The sequence below is a fragment of the Panulirus ornatus genome, chromosome 27 (assembly GCF_036320965.1).
Source record: "Panulirus ornatus isolate Po-2019 chromosome 27, ASM3632096v1, whole genome shotgun sequence".
Classification (NCBI taxonomy): Eukaryota; Metazoa; Arthropoda; class Malacostraca; order Decapoda; family Palinuridae; genus Panulirus; species Panulirus ornatus.
The window spans coordinates 8,760,892-8,783,043 of NC_092250.1; the positions used below are offsets into that span (position 1 = coordinate 8,760,892).

Here is a 22,152-nt window from a genome sequence, read left to right on the forward strand (position 1 = left end):
GAGTACTGCTACTCCTTCCGTTGGACTTGTCCTCTCACTAACCCCTGACTTTACTCCCAAGACATTCCCAAACAACTCCTTCCCTTTACCCTTGAGCTTCGTTTCACTCAGAGCCAAAACATCCAGGTTCCTTTCCTCAAACATACTACCTATCTCTCCTTTTTTCACATCTTGGTTACATCCACATACATTTAGACACCCCAGTCTGAGCCTTCAAGGAGGATGAGCACTCCCCGCGTGACTCCTTCTTCTGTTTCCCATTTTAGAAAGTTAAAAATACAAGGAGGGGAGGATTTCTGGCCCCCCGCTCCCGTCCCCTCTAGTCGCCTTCTATATATATACATATATATCCATATATGTGCGTGTGTGTGTGGGTGTGTTTGTGTGTGTGTGTGTGTGTGTGTGTCTGTGTGTGTGTGTGTGTGTGTATTTTTGGGTGTGGATGTGGGCGTGTGTGTGTTTAAACGCCCATACGCGCATGTATACATACATATACATATCAGTATATGCACACATACACAGATACATATATATATATATATATATATATATATATATATATATATATATATATATATATATATATATATATATATATATAGAGAGAGAGAGAGAGAGTGAATTGGATTGATGTGGTATACCGGGGTTGACGTGCTGTCAGTGGATTGAATCAAGGCATGTGAAGCGTCTGGGGTAAACCATGGAAAGCTGTGTAGGTATGTATATTTGCGTGTGTGGACGTATGTATATACATGTGTATGGGGGGGGGTTGGGCCATTTCTTTCGTCTGTTTCCTTGCGCTACCTCGCAAACGCGGGAGACAGCGACAAAGTATAATAAATGATATATAAAAATATATATATATATATATATATATATATATATATATATATATATATATATATATATATATATATATATATATATATTCCTATGAGTCCACGGGGAAAATGAAACACGAAAAGTTCCCAAGTGTACTTTCGTGTAATAGTCACATCATCAGGCGAGACACAAGAGAGAAATATAACAGTCAGTTGATATACATCGAAGAGACGAAGCTAGGACGCCATTTGGTAAACATGTGATTGTCTAAAACGTACAACGAGCGTTCATAAACGTATCATTTTACAAAGCTTATCAACAACAAAGTTATCTAATTTGTATAAACCATCACTGATTATAATTCTTTGTGTATTTAATAATAGAAGAGTCAATGATATTTCTCTTGGTAATAGAGTTAGAGTTAATAACTGAGATGGCGTTTCTCCAGTCAATACAATGATTATAGTTTTTAACGTGATTAAACAAGGTATTTGATTCTTGTCCCGTTCTTATACTATATTTATGTTGCTTAAGTCTAACAGAAAGATCCTTACCAGTCTGACCAACATCAAATTTATCACAGTTTCCACAAAGCACTTTATAGATGCATCCAAGAGAATTTTCTGGTGAATTCCTGATTAGGATATTCTTTATAGTATCATTGTTGCTAAAGGCAATATTTACATTAAAGGATTTAAGCAACATGGGAAGCAAAGTGAAATTATTATTAAAAGGGAGAACTAAAAGATTCTTGGTGTCAATGGGAGATTTGGGCTCTGCTCTATAGAATGATTTCTTTACTAACTTAAGGGATTTATCAATGAAAGATCTAGGGTACTTTAACTTAGATCCAATGGAATATATCTTCTCAAACTCATCATCAGTAAACTCTGGACTGCAAATACGTAATGCCCTAAGGAACATAGATTGAAATGATAATTTAACTCTGTCATGTTGAGATGAGTAATTATGGATATATGAGCATACATTGGTGGGTTTTCAGTATATACTAAACTTAAGCTTGTTTCCTTGTCTATGGATCATGCAATCTGATAATGGTAACATACCATTATTTTCATTTTCTACAGTAAATTTGATGGAAGGTACTAAATTGTTAAGTAAGGGGAGAAATATTTGTAAATTTTCATTTGTTGGCCAAACACAAAGAACATCATCTACATACCTAAACCAAATTGCATTAGAAGGTAAGATATCCTTTAGTAATTTTGTTTCAAAAAATTTCATATAAAGATTACTTAGTACAGGTGAAAGAGGGCTACCCATTTCCATACCAAATTTTTGAGCATAATAATCTCCATTAAATTGAAATACACAGTCTTTTATATACAATTTTATCAGTTCAGTGAAATTAGACTTTGAAACAGGTAGATGAATATCATCCAAGACATCAAATAAATATTCTAAAAGGTCATCAACTGGAACTTTAGTGATAAGTGAGGAAACATCAAAGCTAACTAGTTTGAAATCAAAATTAACATTGATATTGTTTAGCTTGTTGACTAAATCTACATTGTTCATGATATTAGAATTTGATACCTTACCCACTAAAGGGCTTAATTAAGAAACTAACCATTTTGACAATTCATATGTGATGGAGCCTACTGAATTCACATAGGTCTTGCTGGAAAATTCTGTTTATGTGTTTTGATAAGTCCATACATGTATGGCAATGAAGGGGATAAAGATGACAAACTTTTGATAAGAAAAATGTTACCTTTCAACAACAATTTCATTTCTTTATTGGAATGAGAATTAACTGCTTCTAAGGGATTTTTACTAAGTTTAGAATATGTTGTATCATCATTTAGAAGATCATTCATTTTAGAGATATAGTTACCTTTGTCTAAAATCACAAAACCACTGGAAGCTAATCGCCCTAAAAGATTCATAAGAGCTATTAACACCTTAAAAAAGGACAGGGATATACATATTACTAAAGCAGATAAGGCTAACACTGTTGTGATTTTAGACAAAAGTAACTATTTATCTAAAATGAATGATCTTCTGAATAATGACTCAACATATTCTAAACTTAGTAAAAATCCCTTAGAAACAGTTAACTCTCATTTCAATAAAGAAATGAAATTGTTGTTGAAAGGTAAAATTTCTATCAAAAGTTTGTCATCTTTGTCCCCTTCATTGCCATTCATGTATGGACTTATCAAAACACATAAACAGAATTTTCTAGCAAGACCTATAGTGAGTTCAGTAGGCTCCATCACATATAAGTTGTCAAAATGGTTAGTTTCTTTACTAAGCCCTTTAGTGGGTAAGGTATCAAATTCTAATATCATGAACAATGTAGAGTTAGTCAACAAGCTAAACAATATCAATGTTAATTTTGATTTCAAACTAGTTAGCTTTGATGTTTCCTCACTTTTCACTAAAGTTCCAGTTGATGACCTCCTAGAATATATATTTGATGTCTTGGATGATATTCATCTACCTGTTTCAAAGTCTAATTTCACTGAACTGATAAAATTGTATATAAAAGACTGTGTATTTCAATTTAATGGAGATTATTATGCTCAAAAATTTGGTATGGAAATGGGTAACCCTCTTTCACTTGTACAAAGTAGTCTTTATATGAATTTTTTGAAACAAAATTACTAAAGGATATCTTACCTTCTAATGCAATTTGGTTTAGGTATGTAGATGATGTTCTTTGTGTTTGGCCAACAAATGAAAATTTACAAATATTTCTCCCCTTACTTAACAATTTAGTACCTTCCATCAAATTTACTGTAGAAAATGAAAATAATGGTATGTTACCATTTTTAGATTGCATGATCCATAGACAAAGAAGCAAGTTTAAGTTTAGCATATACAGAAAGCCCACCAATGTATGCTCATATATCCATTATTACTCATCTCAACATGACAGAGTTAAATCATCATTTCAATCTATGTTTCTTAGGGCATTACGTATTTGCAGTCCAGAGTTTATTGATGATGAATTTGAGAAGATATATTCTATTGGATCTAAGTTAAAGTACCCTAGATCTTTCATTGATAAATCCCTTAAGTTAGCAAAGAAATCATTCTATAGAGTAGAGCCCAAACCTCCCATTGACACCAAGAATCTTTTAGTTCTCCCTTTTAATAATAATTTCACTTTGCTTCCCATGTTGCTTAAATCCTTTAATGTAAATGATGTTGCCTTTAGCAACAATGATACTATAAAGAATATCTTAATCAGGAATTCACCAGAAAATTCTCGTGGATACATCTATAAAGTGCTTTGTGGAAACTGTGATAAATTTGATGTTGGTCAGACTGGTAAGGATCTTTCTGTTAGACTTAAGCAACATGAATATAGTATAAGAACGGGACAAGAATCAAATGCCTTGTTTAATCACGTTAAAAACTATGATCATTGTATTGACTGGAGTAACGCCATCTCAGTTATTAACTCTAACTCTATTACCAAGAGAAATATCATTGAATCTTCTATCATCAAATACACAAAGAATTATAATCTTAATATTAGTGATGGTCTATACAAATTAGATAACTTTAATGTTGATAAGCTTTGTAAAATGATACGTTTATGAACGCTCGTTGTATGTTCTGGACAATCACATGTTTACCAAATGGCGTCCTAGCTTCGTCTCTTCGATGTATATCAACTGACTGTTATATTTCTCTATTGTGTCTCCCCTGATGTTGTGACTATTACACGAAAGTGCACTTGGGAACTTTTCGTGTTTCATTTTCCCCGTGGACTCATAGGAATATCTTGATCACGCGCAAAATTGTGATCTTTTCCAATATATATATATATATATATATATATATATATATATATATATATACTTGCTTACCTTCATCCATTCTCGGCGCTACCCCGTCCCACAGGAAACAGCATCGCTAACCCTTGCTTCAGCGAGGTAGCGACATGAAAACAGACAAAAAAGGCCACATTCGTTCACACTCAGTCTATATCTGTTATGTGTAATGCCGCGATACCACAGCTCCCTATGCACATCCAGGCCCCACAGGCCGTTCGATGGTTTCCACATGACGTTTCACATGCCCTGGTTCAGACCATTAACTGCACGTTGACCCCGGTATGCCACATCGTTACAGTTCGCTCTATTCCTTGAATGCCTTTCACTCTCCTGTATATTCAGGCCTCGATCACTAAAAATCTTTTTCACTCCATCATTTCATCTCCAATTTGGTCTCCCGTTTCTCCACCTCTGACACCTATATCCCCTTTGTCAATCTCTCATCTCTCGTTCTCTCCATGTGTCCAAACCATTTCAACAGACCCTCTTCTACTGTCTCAAACACACTTTTCATTTCCACACATCTTTCTTACCCTTTCATTATTTACTCGATCTAACCACTTGTATAGTCCATGCCTCGCTACCATATGATCCTCATGGAACTATTATTCCTTCAATCATACCCATTTTTGCTCTTCGAGGTAACGTTCTCTCCTTCTACACATTATTCGTCGCTCCCAGAACCTTTGACTAATCCCCAACCCTGTCACTCACTTCCGCTTCCATTGTTCCATCCGATGCTACGTCCACTCCCAGATGTCTAAAACATTTCACTTCCTCCAGTTTTTCTCCATTCAAACTTACATCCCAGTTAACTTGTCCCACAACCGTACTGAACTTACTAACATTGCTCTTATTCGTATTTACTCTCAACTTTCTTCTTTCACACTTTTCCAAACTCAGTCATCAAATGATGCAGTTTCTTACTCAAAACAGCCACCAGCAATGTATCAGCGAGCAACAACTGACTCACATCCCAAGCCCTCTCATCCACAACAGACTGCATACTTGTTCCTCTCTCCAAAACTCTTGCATTTACCTCCCTAACAACCGCATCCATAAGAATGTTAAACAACCATAGAAACATCAAGCACCCCTACCGCAAGACCAACCTTCATTGGGAACCAATCATCTCCCTCCCTAATCGTACACATGCCTTACATCCTTGGTAAATACGTTTGACTGCTTCTAGCAGCTTACCTTCCACAAAACATTTCTATCAACCCTATCATATTCCTTGTCCAGATCCATAGGTGCTGCATACATCCATTTGTTTTTCTAAGTACTTCTCACACAATCTCTTCAAAGCAAACATCTGATCCACACTTCCTTTACCACTTCTGAAACCCCACTGCACTTCCCCAATCTGATGTTCTGTACATGCCTTCACGCTCTCAATCAATACCCTCCCATATAATTTACCAGGAATATTCGATATACTTATGATTTTGTAGTTTGAACACTAACCTCTCTCCCCTTTGCACAGTGCATATATATATATATATATATATATATATATATATATATATATATATATATATATATATATGATTCATGGTGAGGCGCCTGAGGATTGGCGGAATGCGTGCATAGTGCCATTGTACAAAGGCAAAGGGGAAAAGAGTGAGTGAGTGAGTGCTCAAATTACAGAGGTATAAGTTTGTTGAGTATTCCTGGTAAATTATATGGGAGGGTATTGACTGAGAGGGTGAAGGCATGTAAAGAGCATCAGATTGGGGAAGAGCAGTGTGGTTTCAGAAGTGGTAGAGGATGTGTGGATCAGGTGTTTGCTTTGAAGAATGTATGTGAGAAATACTTGGAAAAGCAAATGGATCTGTATGTAGCATTTATGGATCTGGAGAAGGCATATGATAGAGATGCTCTGTGGAAGGTACTAAGAATATATGGTGTGGGAGGCAAGTTGTTGGAAGCAGTGAAAAGTTTTTATCAAGGATGTAAGGCATGTGTACGTGCAGGAAGAGAGGAAAGTGATTGGTTCTCAGTGAATGTAGGTTTGCGGCAGGGGTGTGTGATGTCTAAATGGTTGTTTAATTTGTTTATGGTTGGGGTTGTTAGGGAGGTGAATGCAAGAGTTATGGAAAGAGGGGCAAGTATGAAGTGAGTCAGTTGTTGTTCGATGATGATACAACGCTGGTAGCTGATTCATGTGAGAAACTGCAGAAGCTGGTGACTGAGTTTGGTAAAGTGTGTGAAAGAAGAAAGTTAAGAGAAAATGTGAATAAGAGCAAGGTTATTTGGTACAGTAGGGTTGAGGGTCAAGTCAATTGGGAGGTAAGTTTCAGTGGACAAAAACTGGAGGAAGTAAAGTGTTTTAGATATCTGGGAGTGGATCTGGCAGCGGATGGAACCATGGAAGCGGAAGTGAATCATAGGGTGGGGGAGGAGGCGAAAATTCTGGGAGCCTTGAAGAATGTGTGGAAGTCGAGAACATTATCCCCGAAAGCAAAAATGGCTATGTTTAAAGGAATAGTGGTTCCAACAATGTTGTATGGTTGCGAGGCGTGGACTATGGATAGAGCTGTGCGCAGGAGGGTGGATGTGCTGGAAATGAGATGTTTGAGGACAATATGTGCTGTGAGGTTGTTTGATCGAGTAAGTAATGTAAGGGTAAGAGAGATGTGTGGAAATAAAAAGAGCATGGTTGACAGAGCAGAAGAGGGTGTTTTGAAATGGTTTGGTCACATGGAGAGAATGAGTGAGGAAAGATTGACCAAGAGGATATATGTGTCGGAGGTGGAGGGAACGACAGAAGTGGGAGACCACATTGGAGGTGGAAAGATGGAGTGAAAAAGATTTTGAGTGATCGAGGCCTGAACATGCAGGAGGATGAAAGGCGGGCAAGGAATAGAGTGAAGTGGATCGATGTGGTATACCGGGGTCGACGTGCTGTCAATAGATTGAATCAGGGCATGTGAAGCGTCTGGGGTAAACCATAGAAAGTTGTGTGGGGCCTGGATGTGGAAAGGGAGCTGTGGTTTCGGGCATTATTGCATGACAGCTAGAGACTGAGTGTGAACGAATGGGGCCTTTGTTGTCTTTTCCTAGCGCTACCTCGCACACATGAGGGGGAGGGGGATGTTATTCCATGTGTGGCGAGGTGGCGATGGGAATGAATAAAGGCAGACAGTGTGAATTGTGTACATGCGTATATATGTATGCGTCTGTGTGTGTATATATATGTGTACATTGAGATGTATGGGTATGTGTATTTGCGTGTGTGGACGTGTATGTATATACATGTGTATGGGTGTGGGTTGGGCCATTTCTTTCGTCTGTTTCCTTGCGCTACCTCGCAAACGCGGGAGACAGCGACTAAGCAAAATAAAAAAAATATAAAATATATATATATATATATATATATATGTATATATATATATATATATATATATATATATATATATATATATATATATATATATATATATATATATATATATATATATATATATATATATATATGGATGTGCTGGAAATGAGATGTTTGAGGACAATGTGTGGTGTGAGGTGGTTTGATCGAGTAAGTAACGTAAGGGTAAGAGAGGTGTGTGGAAATAAAAAGAGCATGGTTGAGAGAGCAGAAGAGGGTGTTTTAAAATGGTTTGGGCACATGGAGAGAATGAGTGAGGAAAGACTGACCAAGAGGATATATGTGTCGGAGGTGGAGGGAACGAGGAGAAGTGGGAGACCAAATTGGAGGTGGAAAGATGGAGTGAAAAAGATTTTGTGTGATCGGGGCCTGAACATGCAGGAGGGTGAAAGGAGGATAAGGAATAGAGTGAATTGGATCGATGTGGTATACCGGGTTGTCGTGCTCTCAGTGGATTGAATCGGGGGATGTGAAGCGTCTGGGGTAAACCATGGAAAGCTGAGTAGGTATGTATATTTGCGTGTGTGGACGTGTATGTATATACATGTGTATGGTGGTGGGTTGGGCCATTTCTTTCGTCTGTTTCCTTGCGCTACCTCGCAAACGCGGGAGACAGCGACAAAGCAAAAAAAAAAAAAAAAAAAAAAAAAAAAATATATATATATATATATATATATATATATATTTTTTTTTTTTTTTTTTTTTTTTTTATACTTTGTCGCTGTCTCCCGCGTTTGCGAGGTAGCGCAAGGAAACAGACGAAAGAAAAGGCCCCCCCCCCCCCCCATACACATGTACATACACACGTCCACACACGCAAATATACATACCTACACAGCTTTCCATGGTTTACCCCAGACGCTTCACATGCCTTGATTCAATCCACTGACAGCACGTCAACCCCTGTATACCACATGACTCCAATTCACTCTATTCCTTGCCCTCCTTTCACCCTCCTGCATGTTCAGGCCCCGATCACACAAAATCTTTTTCACTCCATCTTTCCACCTCCAATTTGGTCTCCCTCTTCTCCTCGTTCCCTCCACCTCCGACACATATATCCTCTTGGTCAATCTCTCCTCACTCATTCTCTCCATGTGCCCAAACCATTTCAAAACACCCTCTTCTGCTCTCTCAACCACGCTCTTTTTATTTCCACACATCTCTCTTACCCTTACGTTACTTACTCGATCAAACCACCTCACACCACACATTGTCCTCAAACATCTCATTTCCAGCACATCCATCCTCCTGCGCACATCTCTATCCATAGCCCACGCCTCGCAACCATACAACATTGTTGGAACCACTATTCCCTCAAACATACCCATTTTCGCTTTCCGAGATAATGTTCTCGACTTCCACACATTTTTCAAGGCTCCCAAAATTTTCGCCCCCTCCCCCACCCTATGATCCACTTCCGCTTCCATGGTTCCATCCGCTGACAGATCCACTCCCAGATATCTAAAACACTTCACTTCCTCCAGTTCTTCTCCATTCAAACTCACCTCCCAATTGACTTGACCCTCACCCCTACTGTACCTAATAACCTTGCTCTTATTCACATTTACTCTCAACTTTCTTCTTCCACACACTTTACCAAACTCAGTCACCAGCTTCTGCAGTTTCTCACATGAATCAGCCACCAGCGCTGTATCATCAGCGAACAACAACTGACTCACTTCCCAAGCTCTCTCATCCCCAACAGACTTCATACTTGCCCCTCTTTCCAGGACTCTTGCATTTACCTCCCTTACAACCCCATCCATAAACAAATTAAACAACCATATATATATATATATATATATATATATATATATATATATATATATATATATATATATATATATATATATATAAATATATATATATATATATATATATATATATATATATATATATATATATATATATATATATAAATATATATATATATATATATATATATATATATATATATATATATATATATATATATATATATATTTTTTTTTTTTTCAAACTATTCGCCATTTCCCGCGTTAGCGAGGTAGCGTTAAGAACAGAGAACTGGGCCACTGAGGGAATATCCTCACCTGGCCCCCTTCTCTGTTCCTTCTTTTGGAAAATTGAAAAAAAAAAAAAATATATATATATATATATATATATATATATATATATATATATATATATATATATATATATATATATATATATATGTATATATATATATATATCCCTGGGGATAGGGGATTAAGAATACTTCCCACGTATTCCCTGCGTGTCGTAGAAGGCGACTAAAAGGGGAGGGAGCGGGGGGCTGGAAATCCTCCCCTCTGTTTTTTTTAATTTTCCAAAAGAAGGAACAGAGGGGGCCAGGTGAGGATATTCCAAAAAAGGCCCAGTCCTCTGTTCCTAACGCTACCTCGGTGACGCGGGAAATGGCGAATAGTTTCAAAGAAAAAAAGAAAGAATATATATATATATATATATATATATATATATATATATATATATATATATATATATATATATATATATATTTATATATTTATATATATATATATATATATATATATATATATATATATATATATATATATATATACATATATATATTTATATATTTATATATATATATATATATATATATATATATATATATATATATATATATATATATATATATATATATATATATATGATTACCAAATGGCGTCCTAGCTACGTCTCTTCGTCATATATCAACTAACTGTTATATTTCTCTCTGTCTCTCCCCTGATGATGTGATCATTACACGAAAGTGCACTTGGGAACTTATCGTGTTTCGTTTTCCCTGTGGACTCTTAAGAATATATATATATATATATATATGTAAAACATACAAACCTCCCACAGCCAGGATCGAACCCGGAACCCTGCGAAGCAGTCGAGAGCAATACTACTAGGCTATGATCGCCCCTAAAATGGAAATGACTATTCGAATCCTGTGTGATAGAATACCCTTTGTCTCACGTTGGTGAGCAACGGGATCTCCACTGGTCATTTCCATTCAGGCTCACACAACAAGCAGATAGCATTTTACAGAACCTAATTGTACAACACGGATATATATATATATATATATATATATATATATATATATATATATATATATATATATATATATATATATATATATATATATACATATATATATATATATATATATATATATATATATATATATATATATATATATATATATATATGTATGTATATATATATATATATATATATATATATATATATATATATATATATATATATATATATATATATATATATATATATATATATATATATGTATATGTATATATATATATATATATATATATATATATATATATATATATATATATATATATATATATATATATATATATATATATATATTGGAAAGGATCACAATTTTATCGTGATCAAGATATTTCTGTGAGTCCACGGGGAAAATGAAACACGATAAGTTCCCAAGTGCACTTTCGTGTAATAATCACATCATCAGGGGAGACACACGAGAGAAACATAAGTCAGTTGATATTCATCGAAGAGACGAAGCTAGGACGCCATTTGGTAAACATGCGATTGTCTAAGACATACGACGAGCGTTCTAAACTTATCGTTTTACAAATTTTATCAAGAATAAAGTTATCTAATTTGTATAGACCATCACTAATATTAAGATTATAATTCTTTATGTATTTGATAATAGAAGATTCAGTTATATTTCTCGTGGTAATAGAGTAAGAGTTAATAACTGAGATGGCATTATTTCAGTCAATACAATGTTCATAGTTTTTAACGTGATTAAACAAGGCATTTGATTCTTGTCCCGTTCTTATACTATATTCATTTTGCTAAGTCTATCAGAAAGATCTTTACCAGTCTGACCAACATAAAATTTATCACAATTTCCAAACACAAGAAACATCATCTACATACCTAAACCAAATTGCATTAGAAGGTAAGATATCCTTTAGTAATTTTGTTTCAAAAAATTCCAGCAAATGAAAACAACAAATGAAAATCTACAAATATTTCTCCCCTTACTTAACAATTTAGTACCTTCCATCATATTTACTGCAGAAAATGAAAATAGTGATATGTTACCATTTTTAGATTGCATGATCCATAGGCACGGAAACAAGTTTAAGTTTAGCATATACAGAAAACCCACCAATGTATGCTCATATATCCATTATTACTCATCTCAACATGACATAGTTGAATTATCGTCATTTCAATCTATGTTCCTTAGGGTATCACGTATTTGCAGTCCAGAGTTTATTGATGATAAGTTTGAGAAGATATATTGTATTGGATCTAAGTTAAAGTATCCTTGATAAATCCTTTAAGTGGGCAAAGAAATCATTTTATAGAGTTTAGCCCAAACCTCCCATTGACACCAAGAATCTTTTGGTTCTCCCTTTTAATGAAAATTTTACTTTACTTCCCATTTTGCTTAAATCCTTTAATGTAAATGTTGCCCTCAGCAACAATGATACTATAAAGAATATCTCAATCAGGAATTCACCAGAAAATTCTCTTGGATGCATCTTTAAAGTGCCATGTGGAAATTGTGATAGATTTTATGTTGGGCCGACTGGTTAGGACCTTTCTGTTAGACTTAAGCAACGTAAATATAGTATCTGAACGGGACAAGAATCAAATGCCTTATTTAATCTCCTTAAAAACTATAAACATTGTATTGACTGGAGGAATGCCATCTCAGTTATTAACTCTAACTCTATTACCAAGAGAAGTATCATTGAATATTCTATTATTAAATCCACAGAGAATTATAATCTTAATATTAGTGATGGTCTGTACCAATTAAATAACTTTGTTGTTGATAGGCTTTGTAAAATGATAAGTTTATGAACGCTCGTTGTATGTCTTGGACAATCGCATGTTTAACAAATGGCTTAGGGTGGGATGTGTGCATAAATAGATCGCAGTAAAGACATTGTACATATATATAAGGTTAACACAAATAGTAATCACTAACAGTAATCGCACACATAGGACGTATAGCTCATATTTCAGAGCTCTTCTGAAACTGCGTCGTCAAGACTGGCATAAGCAACAAAAATATTGGTAGTCGTATCTTTCTGTCAGGACATCATTTCTATTCCCTGTTTCTTAGTTTCGTGTATTAGTTATATGAGGTTTTAAAAGTTTGATCATCATGCAACAACTGAAATACTGTTTGGACCCCCAAAAATGGTATGTATTACCACTATTTCTGTAATGTAAGAAACATTCTGTCAAATCATGAGGTGTATGGTTCTAAGCCTCACTCAGTATCTTCCTCTTTGCAGGTTGGGTCGTCAGGCATATGATGTGAATCCTCGTATCGGCAGCAACGAAGCAGTCGTTATCTGTGGCCACGTAAGTGGTAACCATTTTCATTCCCTCACAACTCTCATTTTACCTTTGACAGCTCTATGATACCATCTCTTGACACAATGAACATACTTTGTATTACTGTAACGTCCTCTCCATCTTGGAAACCCCATATTACGGAAATAGCTGGGTCTGCCTCTAAGATAATGGGTGCCTTGTTTAGATGTCGAAATTTCTTTTCTTCTGAACAGTTGATCCGTTTATACAAGGGACTTATTCGTCCTTGTATGGAGTGGTGGTCTTATATCTAGGGTGGTTGTAGCTCTACATCTTTACTTGAGGTACTGATGCCAGTACCACGAGATATATCATTGAATCTTATATAATCAAATACACAAAGAATTACAACCTTAGTATAAGTGACGGTCTATACAAATTGGATAACTTTATTGTTGATGAAATTGGTAAACAATTCACCTTCTCGTCCACATAGTAAGTTTATAATACGCTCGTTGTCTCTTGGACAATCACTTGTTTACCAAATGGCGTCCGAGCTACGTCTCTTCGTTGTATATCAACTGACTTTTATATTTCTCTCCTGTGTCTCCCCTGATGATGTGATTATTACTCGAAAGTGCACTTGGAAACTTATCGTGTTTCATTTTCCCCGTGGACTCATAGGAATATATATATATATATATATATATATATATATATATATATATATATATATATATATATATATATATATATATATATATGTTCCCTGGGGATAGGGGAGAAACAATGCTTCCCACGTATTCCCTGCGTGTCGTAGAAGGCGACTAAAAGGGGAGGGAGCGGGAGGCTGGAAATCCTCCCCTCTCGCTTTTTTTTTTAATTTTCCAAAAGAGGGAACAGAGAAGGGGCCCAGGTGAGGATATTCCCTCAAGGGCCCAGTCCTCTGTTCTCAACGCTACCTCGCTAATGCGGGAAATGGCGAATAGTATGAAAGAAAAGAAAAAGATATATATATATATATATATATATATATATATATATATATATATATATATATATATATATATATATATATATATATATATATATATATATATAGTGAGAGGGTTAGGGAAAATGAATTGGTAAACAAAGAAGATGTAGTAAAAGCTTTGCGGAAGATGAAAGCCGGCAAGGCAGCAGCTTTGGATGGTAATGCAGTGGAATTTGTTAAAAAAAAGGGGGTAACTGTATTATTGACTGGTTAGTAAGGTTGTTTGATGTATGTATGACTCATGGTGAGGTGCCTGAGGATTGGCGGAATGCGTGCATAGTGCCATTGTACAAAGGCAAAGGGGATAAGAGTGAGTGCTCAAATTACAGAGGTATAAGTTTGGTGAGTATTCCTGGTAAATTATATGGGAGGGTATTGATTGAGAGGGTGAAGGCATGTACTGAGCATCAGATTGGGGAAGAGCAGTGTGGTTCCAGAAGTGGTAGAGGATGTGTGGATCAGGTGTTTGCTTTGAAGAATGTATGTGAGAAATACTTAGAAAAGCAAATGGATTTGTATGTAGCATTTATGGATCTGGAGAAGGCATATGATAGAGTTGATAGAGATGCTCTGTGGAAGGTATTAAGAATATATGGTGTGGGAGGCAAGTTGTTAGAAGCAGTGAAAAGTTTTCATCGAGGATGTAAGGCATGTGTACGTGTAGGAAGAGAGGAAAGTGATTGGTTCTCAGTGAATGTAGGTTTGCGGCAGGGGTATGTGATGTCTCCATGGTTGTTTAATTTGTTTATGGATGGGGTTGTTAGGGAGGTAAATGCAAGAGTTTTGGAAAGAGGGGCAAGTATGAAGTCTGTTGGGATGAGAGAGCTTGGGAAATGAGTCAGTTGTTGTTCGCTGATGATACAGCGCTGGTGGCTGATTCATGTGAGAAACTGCAGAAGCTGGTGACTGAGTTTGGTAAAGTGTGTGAAAGAAGAAAGTTAAGAGTAAATGTGAATAAGAGCAAGGTTATTAGGTACAGTAGGGTTGAGGGTCAAGTCAATTGGGAGATGAGTTTGAATGGAGAAAAACTGGAGGAAGTAAAGTGTTTTAGATATCTGGGAGTGGATCTGGCAGCGGATGGAACCATGGAAGCGGAAGTGGATCATAGGGTGGGGGAGGGGGCGAAAATTTTGGGAGCCTTGAAGAATGTGTGGAAGCCGAGAACATTATCTCGGAAAGCAAAAATGGGTATGTTTGAAGGAATAGTGGTTCCAACAATGTTGTATGGTTGCGAGGCGTGGGCTATGGATAGAGTGGTGCGCAGGAGGATGGATGTGCTGGAAATGAGATGTTTGAGGACAATGTGTGGTGTGAGGTGGTTTGATCGAGTAAGTAACGTAAGGGTAAGAGAGATGTGTGGAAATAAAAAGAGCGTGGTTGAGAGAGCAGAAGAGAGTGTTTTGAAATGGTTTGGGCACATGGAGAGAATGAGTGAGGAAAGATTGACCAAGAGGATATATGTGTCGGAGGTGGAGGGAACGAGGAGAAGAGGGAGACCAAATTGGAGGTGGAAAGATGGAGTGAAAAAGATTTTGTGTGATCGGGGCCTGAACATGCAGGTGGTTGAAAGGAGGGCAAGGAATAGAGTGAATTGGAGCGATGTGGTATACCGGGGTTGACGTGCTGTCAGTGGATTGAATCAGGGCATGTGAAGCGTCTGGGGTAAACCATGGAAAGCTGTGTAGGTATGTATATTTTGCGAGTGTGGACGTATGTATATACATGTGTATGGTGGTGGGTTGGGCCATTTCTTTCGTCTGTTTCCTTGCGCTACCTCGCAAACGCGGGAGACAGCGACAAAGCAAAAAAAAAAAAAAAAAAAAATATATATATATATATATATACATATATACATATATATATACGAATAAAGTGTATATGAACGCGCACCTTCATAGAACATACAAAGCTCCATCAGCCAGGATCGAACCTGGGACCCCTTGTGCAAGAGGCAGGCATGCTAACCGCTAGGCTAAGGGACTGTATTATAGGAAACAACTATTCGAAATACTAAGTACTCGAATACCCTTCGTCTCACTATGGTGAGCAACGGGGTCTATCGGTTGTTTCCGAACAGAACACATAGCCAGCTGATAGCGTTTTACCGAACCTGACTGTACAACGCGGAGTTATATGAATACGAATAAAGTGTATATGAACGCGCACCTTCATAGAACATACAAAGCTCCATCAGCCAGGATCGAACCTGGGACCCCTTGTGCAAGAGGCAGGCATGCTAACCGCTAGGCTAAGGGACCTCTTGCACAAGGGGTCCCAGGTTCGATCCTGGCTGATGGAGCTTTGTATATATATATTTATATGTATATATGCATATATATATATATATATATATATATATATATATATATATATATATATATATATATATATATATATATATATATAGATACATCTAAACATTCAAAGACTTGACCAGTTGCCACAACTCTTTGCTTTCTGCCAGTCAACCAATCTCCAATCCAACGGGGACACCCTCGCCATTACCATGCGAATTAATTTTTGCTAATAATCTTAAATGCGAAATCTTATCGAATTCTTTTTGATAATCTGGATAGGTTATATTAACTGCTTTACTTTCGTCAAACATGTCGATCATACCTTAAATCAAGTAGATTTGTCTGACATTAGCGATTTCGTCGGAAGCCATGTTGAGAATCGTTTAATAAGTGGTGGTCCTTTAGATGATTTACAATTCTGTCGCGTATTATGGTGTCCGTAAGTTTTCCAACTACAGATGTTAAGCTCATTGGACGATGATATCCGGGCAGTGACTTACTGCCTGTTTTGAAAACTGTTACATTGGAACTTTTCCCTTGGCAAGTGACAAATTTCATTTATCGCCTCTTTCATAGTCCCTCGAATAAGACTTATCAAGCTTCCGTATTATTTATTTTCACTCCTTCAGCTTTTATGTCAGTTTACTGTAGAACGTTATCCTTTCTTATCAATCAAGACGTGAGCTGTGTCTTCGATCGTTAATACAAATACAAAAAAGCCATTCAACATTTTTGCCCTAGCTTTATCGTCTTAAACCAAATCACTGGTTTCCGTGATTGATGGAGCAGTTGACTGAATAATGACTCGTGTTTCTGAGATAGATATGAAACTCCTTAGGCCTTCTTTTGCTACTTTCGGCAATAACCGCTTCATTTTAATGTTTACTTTGTCGTATAAGTTTCTTAGTGTCTCTTCACAAATTTACATAACTTACTCTATTATGTTGGTCATTGGTCACATAGTTTCCTATAACCTGCTCTCTTAGACAGCTTGCAGTCATTTATTTCACTATTCCAACACCTTGGCTTCGTTCAAGACACAGACCGTCTTCCACACTTTGAAGATTTTATTGAAGCATTTTCACGCCTAGTTCATTTCGAATTCACTGACCGTACCATTAATAATGTGTATCATTTTTGCATCAGTGAAGCTAGGTTTTTTTCCCATTTGGATAGATTTTTCTTCTATTTCTCTTCAGTGTTGTAATTTCCTGTCCTTCATATTGATGTCACCTTCGCAGACTGGTTATAATTTCGGTGACTATGTCGCTTTGACTGACTGACTGTATGTTACCTTGAGTAACGTCCCATTAAACTGACGGTTAATAGGGATGTTAGCCATTGATCAAATTTCTTAACTGTTAGGTGTCACCGCCTTCACCTTTGTTTCATCTTAATACATTTATTTAAATGTGTACCACCATCACGTTTGTGAACTGGAAGGCACCTGAATGGACCGAGTGGCAGTATAATTGACTGAGTATAATTTTGGTTTACTTTAAGCCATATATATGGATTAGGGGTTTGTGACCATAGCTTTATAAATATCATTTTGATTGGCTGGGAGTCTCCTCATTACACTACGCTTCTTGGCATATCGACCGTCGAGCTCATTTGTAGGGTAATGATTGTCATCAAATCTTAATGGCATTCATGAATGAGTGTCATTTCAGATGACAGAGTTTTAGTGTATCCAAGTTAGTCCCATGGTAACTGAATTAATGTCCGTTCAACTTAATGGGTATCAACTGACAGAGTAACTGATCTTAATCATCTGTATATCACCTTTATAAACTGAGCGTCACTCAAGTTGAATACTCGTCAGTATAGCCTATTGCTTGTTGAATGGGAGTTGCCATGTCAAATTTACCCTGATTAATTCGCATCCCATCCCCAAACAGGACTTGATTGTTGTGGACCTGCTGAGAGAGAAGCGTCGGGTCATCAGTACCGGCTACTCTAGCTACAGCCTTGGTATCACTTATTCTAGCGACGGTGAGAAGGTATTGGTTATATCTTTGACATGTTATTTGTAACCTGCTACCATCACGTAGTTCCTCTCTGCTCATCAGTGTTGTCAGATCAGTAAACAGATTATTTCACAGTTAAGACAAGAACAGGGGAACACAGGGACCTTGCACATAAAGACCTTGCCCCTCGCCACTATTTCTAGTCCTAGTCCCAAGACGCGTATATATCGTATATAAGTCTTTCCCGAGCAATATGATTCGTCAAACGTGCTTGGAAAAATAGAAAATAATTCCTTCCAGTATCACTAGCTGATCATGGTGAGGTGCCCGAGGATTGGTGGAATGCATGTATAGAGCCATTGTATAAAGTTTGCTGAGAATAGCTTGTAAGTTGTGTGGGAGTGTGGTGATTGAGAGGATGAAGATATGTACGGAGCATCAGACTGAGGAGGAATAATGCGGTTTCAGAAGTGGTAGAGGATGTACGGAGCTGGTGTTTGCTTTAAAGGATGTGTGTGAGGAATTAAGAAACAACGATTTGTATGGAACATTTGTGAAAGGTGTTAAGAATATATGGTGCGGGAGGAAATTTGCTGGTAGTACTGAAAAGTTTTTATCAGGAGTGTAAGACGTGTGTACCAATAGGAAGAGAAAAGAGAGAGGTTCCAAGTGAGGTCGGTCTGCAGTAAGGATGTGTGATGTCACCATGGCTTTTTGATTTGTTTATGGATTGGTTGAAAAAGGAGGTGAATCCAAGAGTCTTGGAGAGAGGGGCGAGTATGCAATCTGTAGGGCATGAGAGGGCCTGGGAAGTGAGTCAGTTGTGTGCTGATGCCACAGCAATAGTGGCAAAGTCGAGTGAGAGACTGCAGAAGTTGATGATGGTTTAGTAACGTTATTTGGAGTGAATTTAAATGGAGAGTACTTGGTGGAAGTGAAGTGTAGATACATGAAAGTGGACATGGCGGCAAATAGAACCATGGAAGCGGAAGTAAGCTATAGAGTAGGTGAGGGGACGAAAGTTGTGGGAGGTTTGAACAATATGAGGAGATAGAGGTCATTGTCAAGGAGGGCGAAAATATGTAAGTTTGAAGGTATAGCAGCCCTAGCACTGTTACATAGATGCGAGATACTGAAGGATTTGGAAATCAAATGTATGTAGACAATATATTGTGTGAGGTGGTTTGATCTAGTAATTGAAAATAAATGATAAGGGAGAGGTGTGGTAATAAAAGGAGTATAACTGAGAGAGCTGAAGATGTGCTGAAATGGTTTACACATATGGAGAAAATGAGAGGAGAGGTTGACGAAGAGGATATATGTCAGAAGTAGAGGGAAAAGGAGAAAGGGAAGATGCAATTGGAGATGGAAGAATGGAGTGAAAAAAGATTTTATGTAGTTGGAGCCTCAGCAAGCAGGAGGGTGAAAGGCGTGCACAGAATAGAGTGAATTGGAACGATATGGTATACAGGCGTGGATTGAACCAGGGTATGCAAAACTGCCGGAGTAAACCATGAGAAGGTCTGAGGGGCCTTATTGTGGATAGGAGATGTATTTCGGTTCATTACACACGATAGCTAGAGAATGGATGTGAGCGGATGCGGCCTTTCTTCGTCTGTTCCTGGCGCTACCTCGCTAACGCGGAAGACGGTGATCAAGTATGGGAAAAATCACTAACTGCCAGTGCTTTTTATGTTATATGCTTTAGGACACGATCTGTATCCCTTCCAACGTTAACTCGGTATTTACTAAGTTTAGAATCGCCTCAGAAATAACATTGATGTTGGAAAAAATCATGTCATTGGATTTATTATACTCAGAACCCCATCACACAATCACCCTAATGGATGTCAAGTTCTTCGCATCTTTCGGTAAGTCACGGATACAAAGGAAAGGAAGGACAATACAAACCTAGGGAGTCTTCTTTAACCTGTCACTCTTTAAAGCAACCACTACTTTCGGAAAATACTTGCGATAACTAACAATTCGAATGATAAGATTTTCGTTGATGCTGAATGACTGCCACAATATTACCTCCCTAAGGTGTACGTGGTGGCAGGGGATGGCGTCCGCAGCAACCGTCTGGTGGAGGTGGATGTAAGGACGGGAGAGACATACGATGTTAGTGGAGCCTCCGACGCTCAGATCGACGTAGGTTACATCAGCACTGCCAGACTTATCCAATTCCCCACCACTCAGGGAGACTTCGCTTATGGTTATCTCTACATGCCAAAGGTTAGTGAACGGGATTTTGCTTACGGTTACCTGTATGTGCTTAAAGTTAGTGGCTGGGTCTTTGCTTATGGTTGCCTCCATATATTTGTGGCTAGTGTCGTAGAGTTTGTTTATGGTTACCTCCATATGTCTGTAGCTAGTGACAAGAGTTTGTTTATGGTTACCACCATGTTTCTGTGGTTAGTGACAGCTTGGTTACCGTTACTTGCCTAGAGGTTGTAAAATGGATATTCTTACGGTTACTTGAACATTCCGAGGATTGCTGAATGTCTGTCTTTAGTGAAACCAAATTTGATTATTGTTACCTCTACACGTCTAAGGTTAGTGATGGAAACAATGCTTATGGTTGCATTTATGTCCCTTGAATTAGTGAACGGGATTTTACTTACGGTTACCTCTTCAAACTAACATTTGAGCAGGGACTTTCTTAAGCGAGTACTTTGACTGAGGGAGGAATTCTACGAATAGTACTTTGACAAAACATAAGAGGCAAAAAAAGAAATAGATTGATGTAGCCAGAACCAAAGAAAAGAGAGTGATTGGATTAGTTTCGGTAGGCATGCCTACCATGGCAACAACGATAGATACGTACAGACAGATGTTGTGATATGTAGAAGACGTATAGAATAAATGAGGGACCGATTATGATTGAGGTGAATGCAAAAGATGCAAAGGGTAGGAGACACTGGGTCCTCTCCAAACTGTCGGTGGCAGAAGACAGACTCGAGTCACTGAGCAAATGAAATAATTTGTGAACTATAAACATTTTTTCGAACTGCATTCAAATGTTCAAACTGAACGGTTCAGTGAGTCAATCCATTTGTTAACATTCCTGCCGAAAATACGGTATATTGCCTCATCCGAAGCATTTTTTTTTTTTTTCATGAGTGGGTATTAATTCCGGCTGGTAATACCAAACTAATCTAGTTCAACATAACTTCTTAGACGAAAATTGTTGACTTTAAAACTTCTTTTCAATACCTTTACAAGGTCATCTCTTTCTCTGTTTGCAAAACTGGATAAGTTAAGGTCGTCTAAACCAGGGGTAAACAAACTGGGATCCGCTTGATGCTGATATTCTTTTTGCAGTAGTACTGTTTCTGAGATTCACATAATCATATTCATAAATTCTGTAAATTGCATAGATAAAGATCACAGTGAGTGTGATTTCTTCCTTTCTACCATTTGTCTTACATCATTAAAGCTCCATCTCTTAATCAAGATTACGGAT

At 37.2% G+C, this 22,152-nt stretch overlaps 1 protein-coding gene across 1 annotated transcript in view; it reads left to right on the top strand.

The window, feature by feature from the left end:
* The window catches only part of LOC139757506 (uncharacterized), a 299,349-nt gene that overhangs the window by 222,658 nt on the left and 54,539 nt on the right, over positions 1–22,152 (top strand). Inside the window, exons 10-12 of the mRNA XM_071678019.1 lie at positions 13,362–13,431; positions 18,618–18,719; positions 20,730–20,921. Coding sequence (XP_071534120.1) covers positions 13,362–13,431; positions 18,618–18,719; positions 20,730–20,921 — 364 coding nt within the window. The remainder of the gene's footprint in view (positions 1–13,361; positions 13,432–18,617; positions 18,720–20,729; positions 20,922–22,152) is intronic.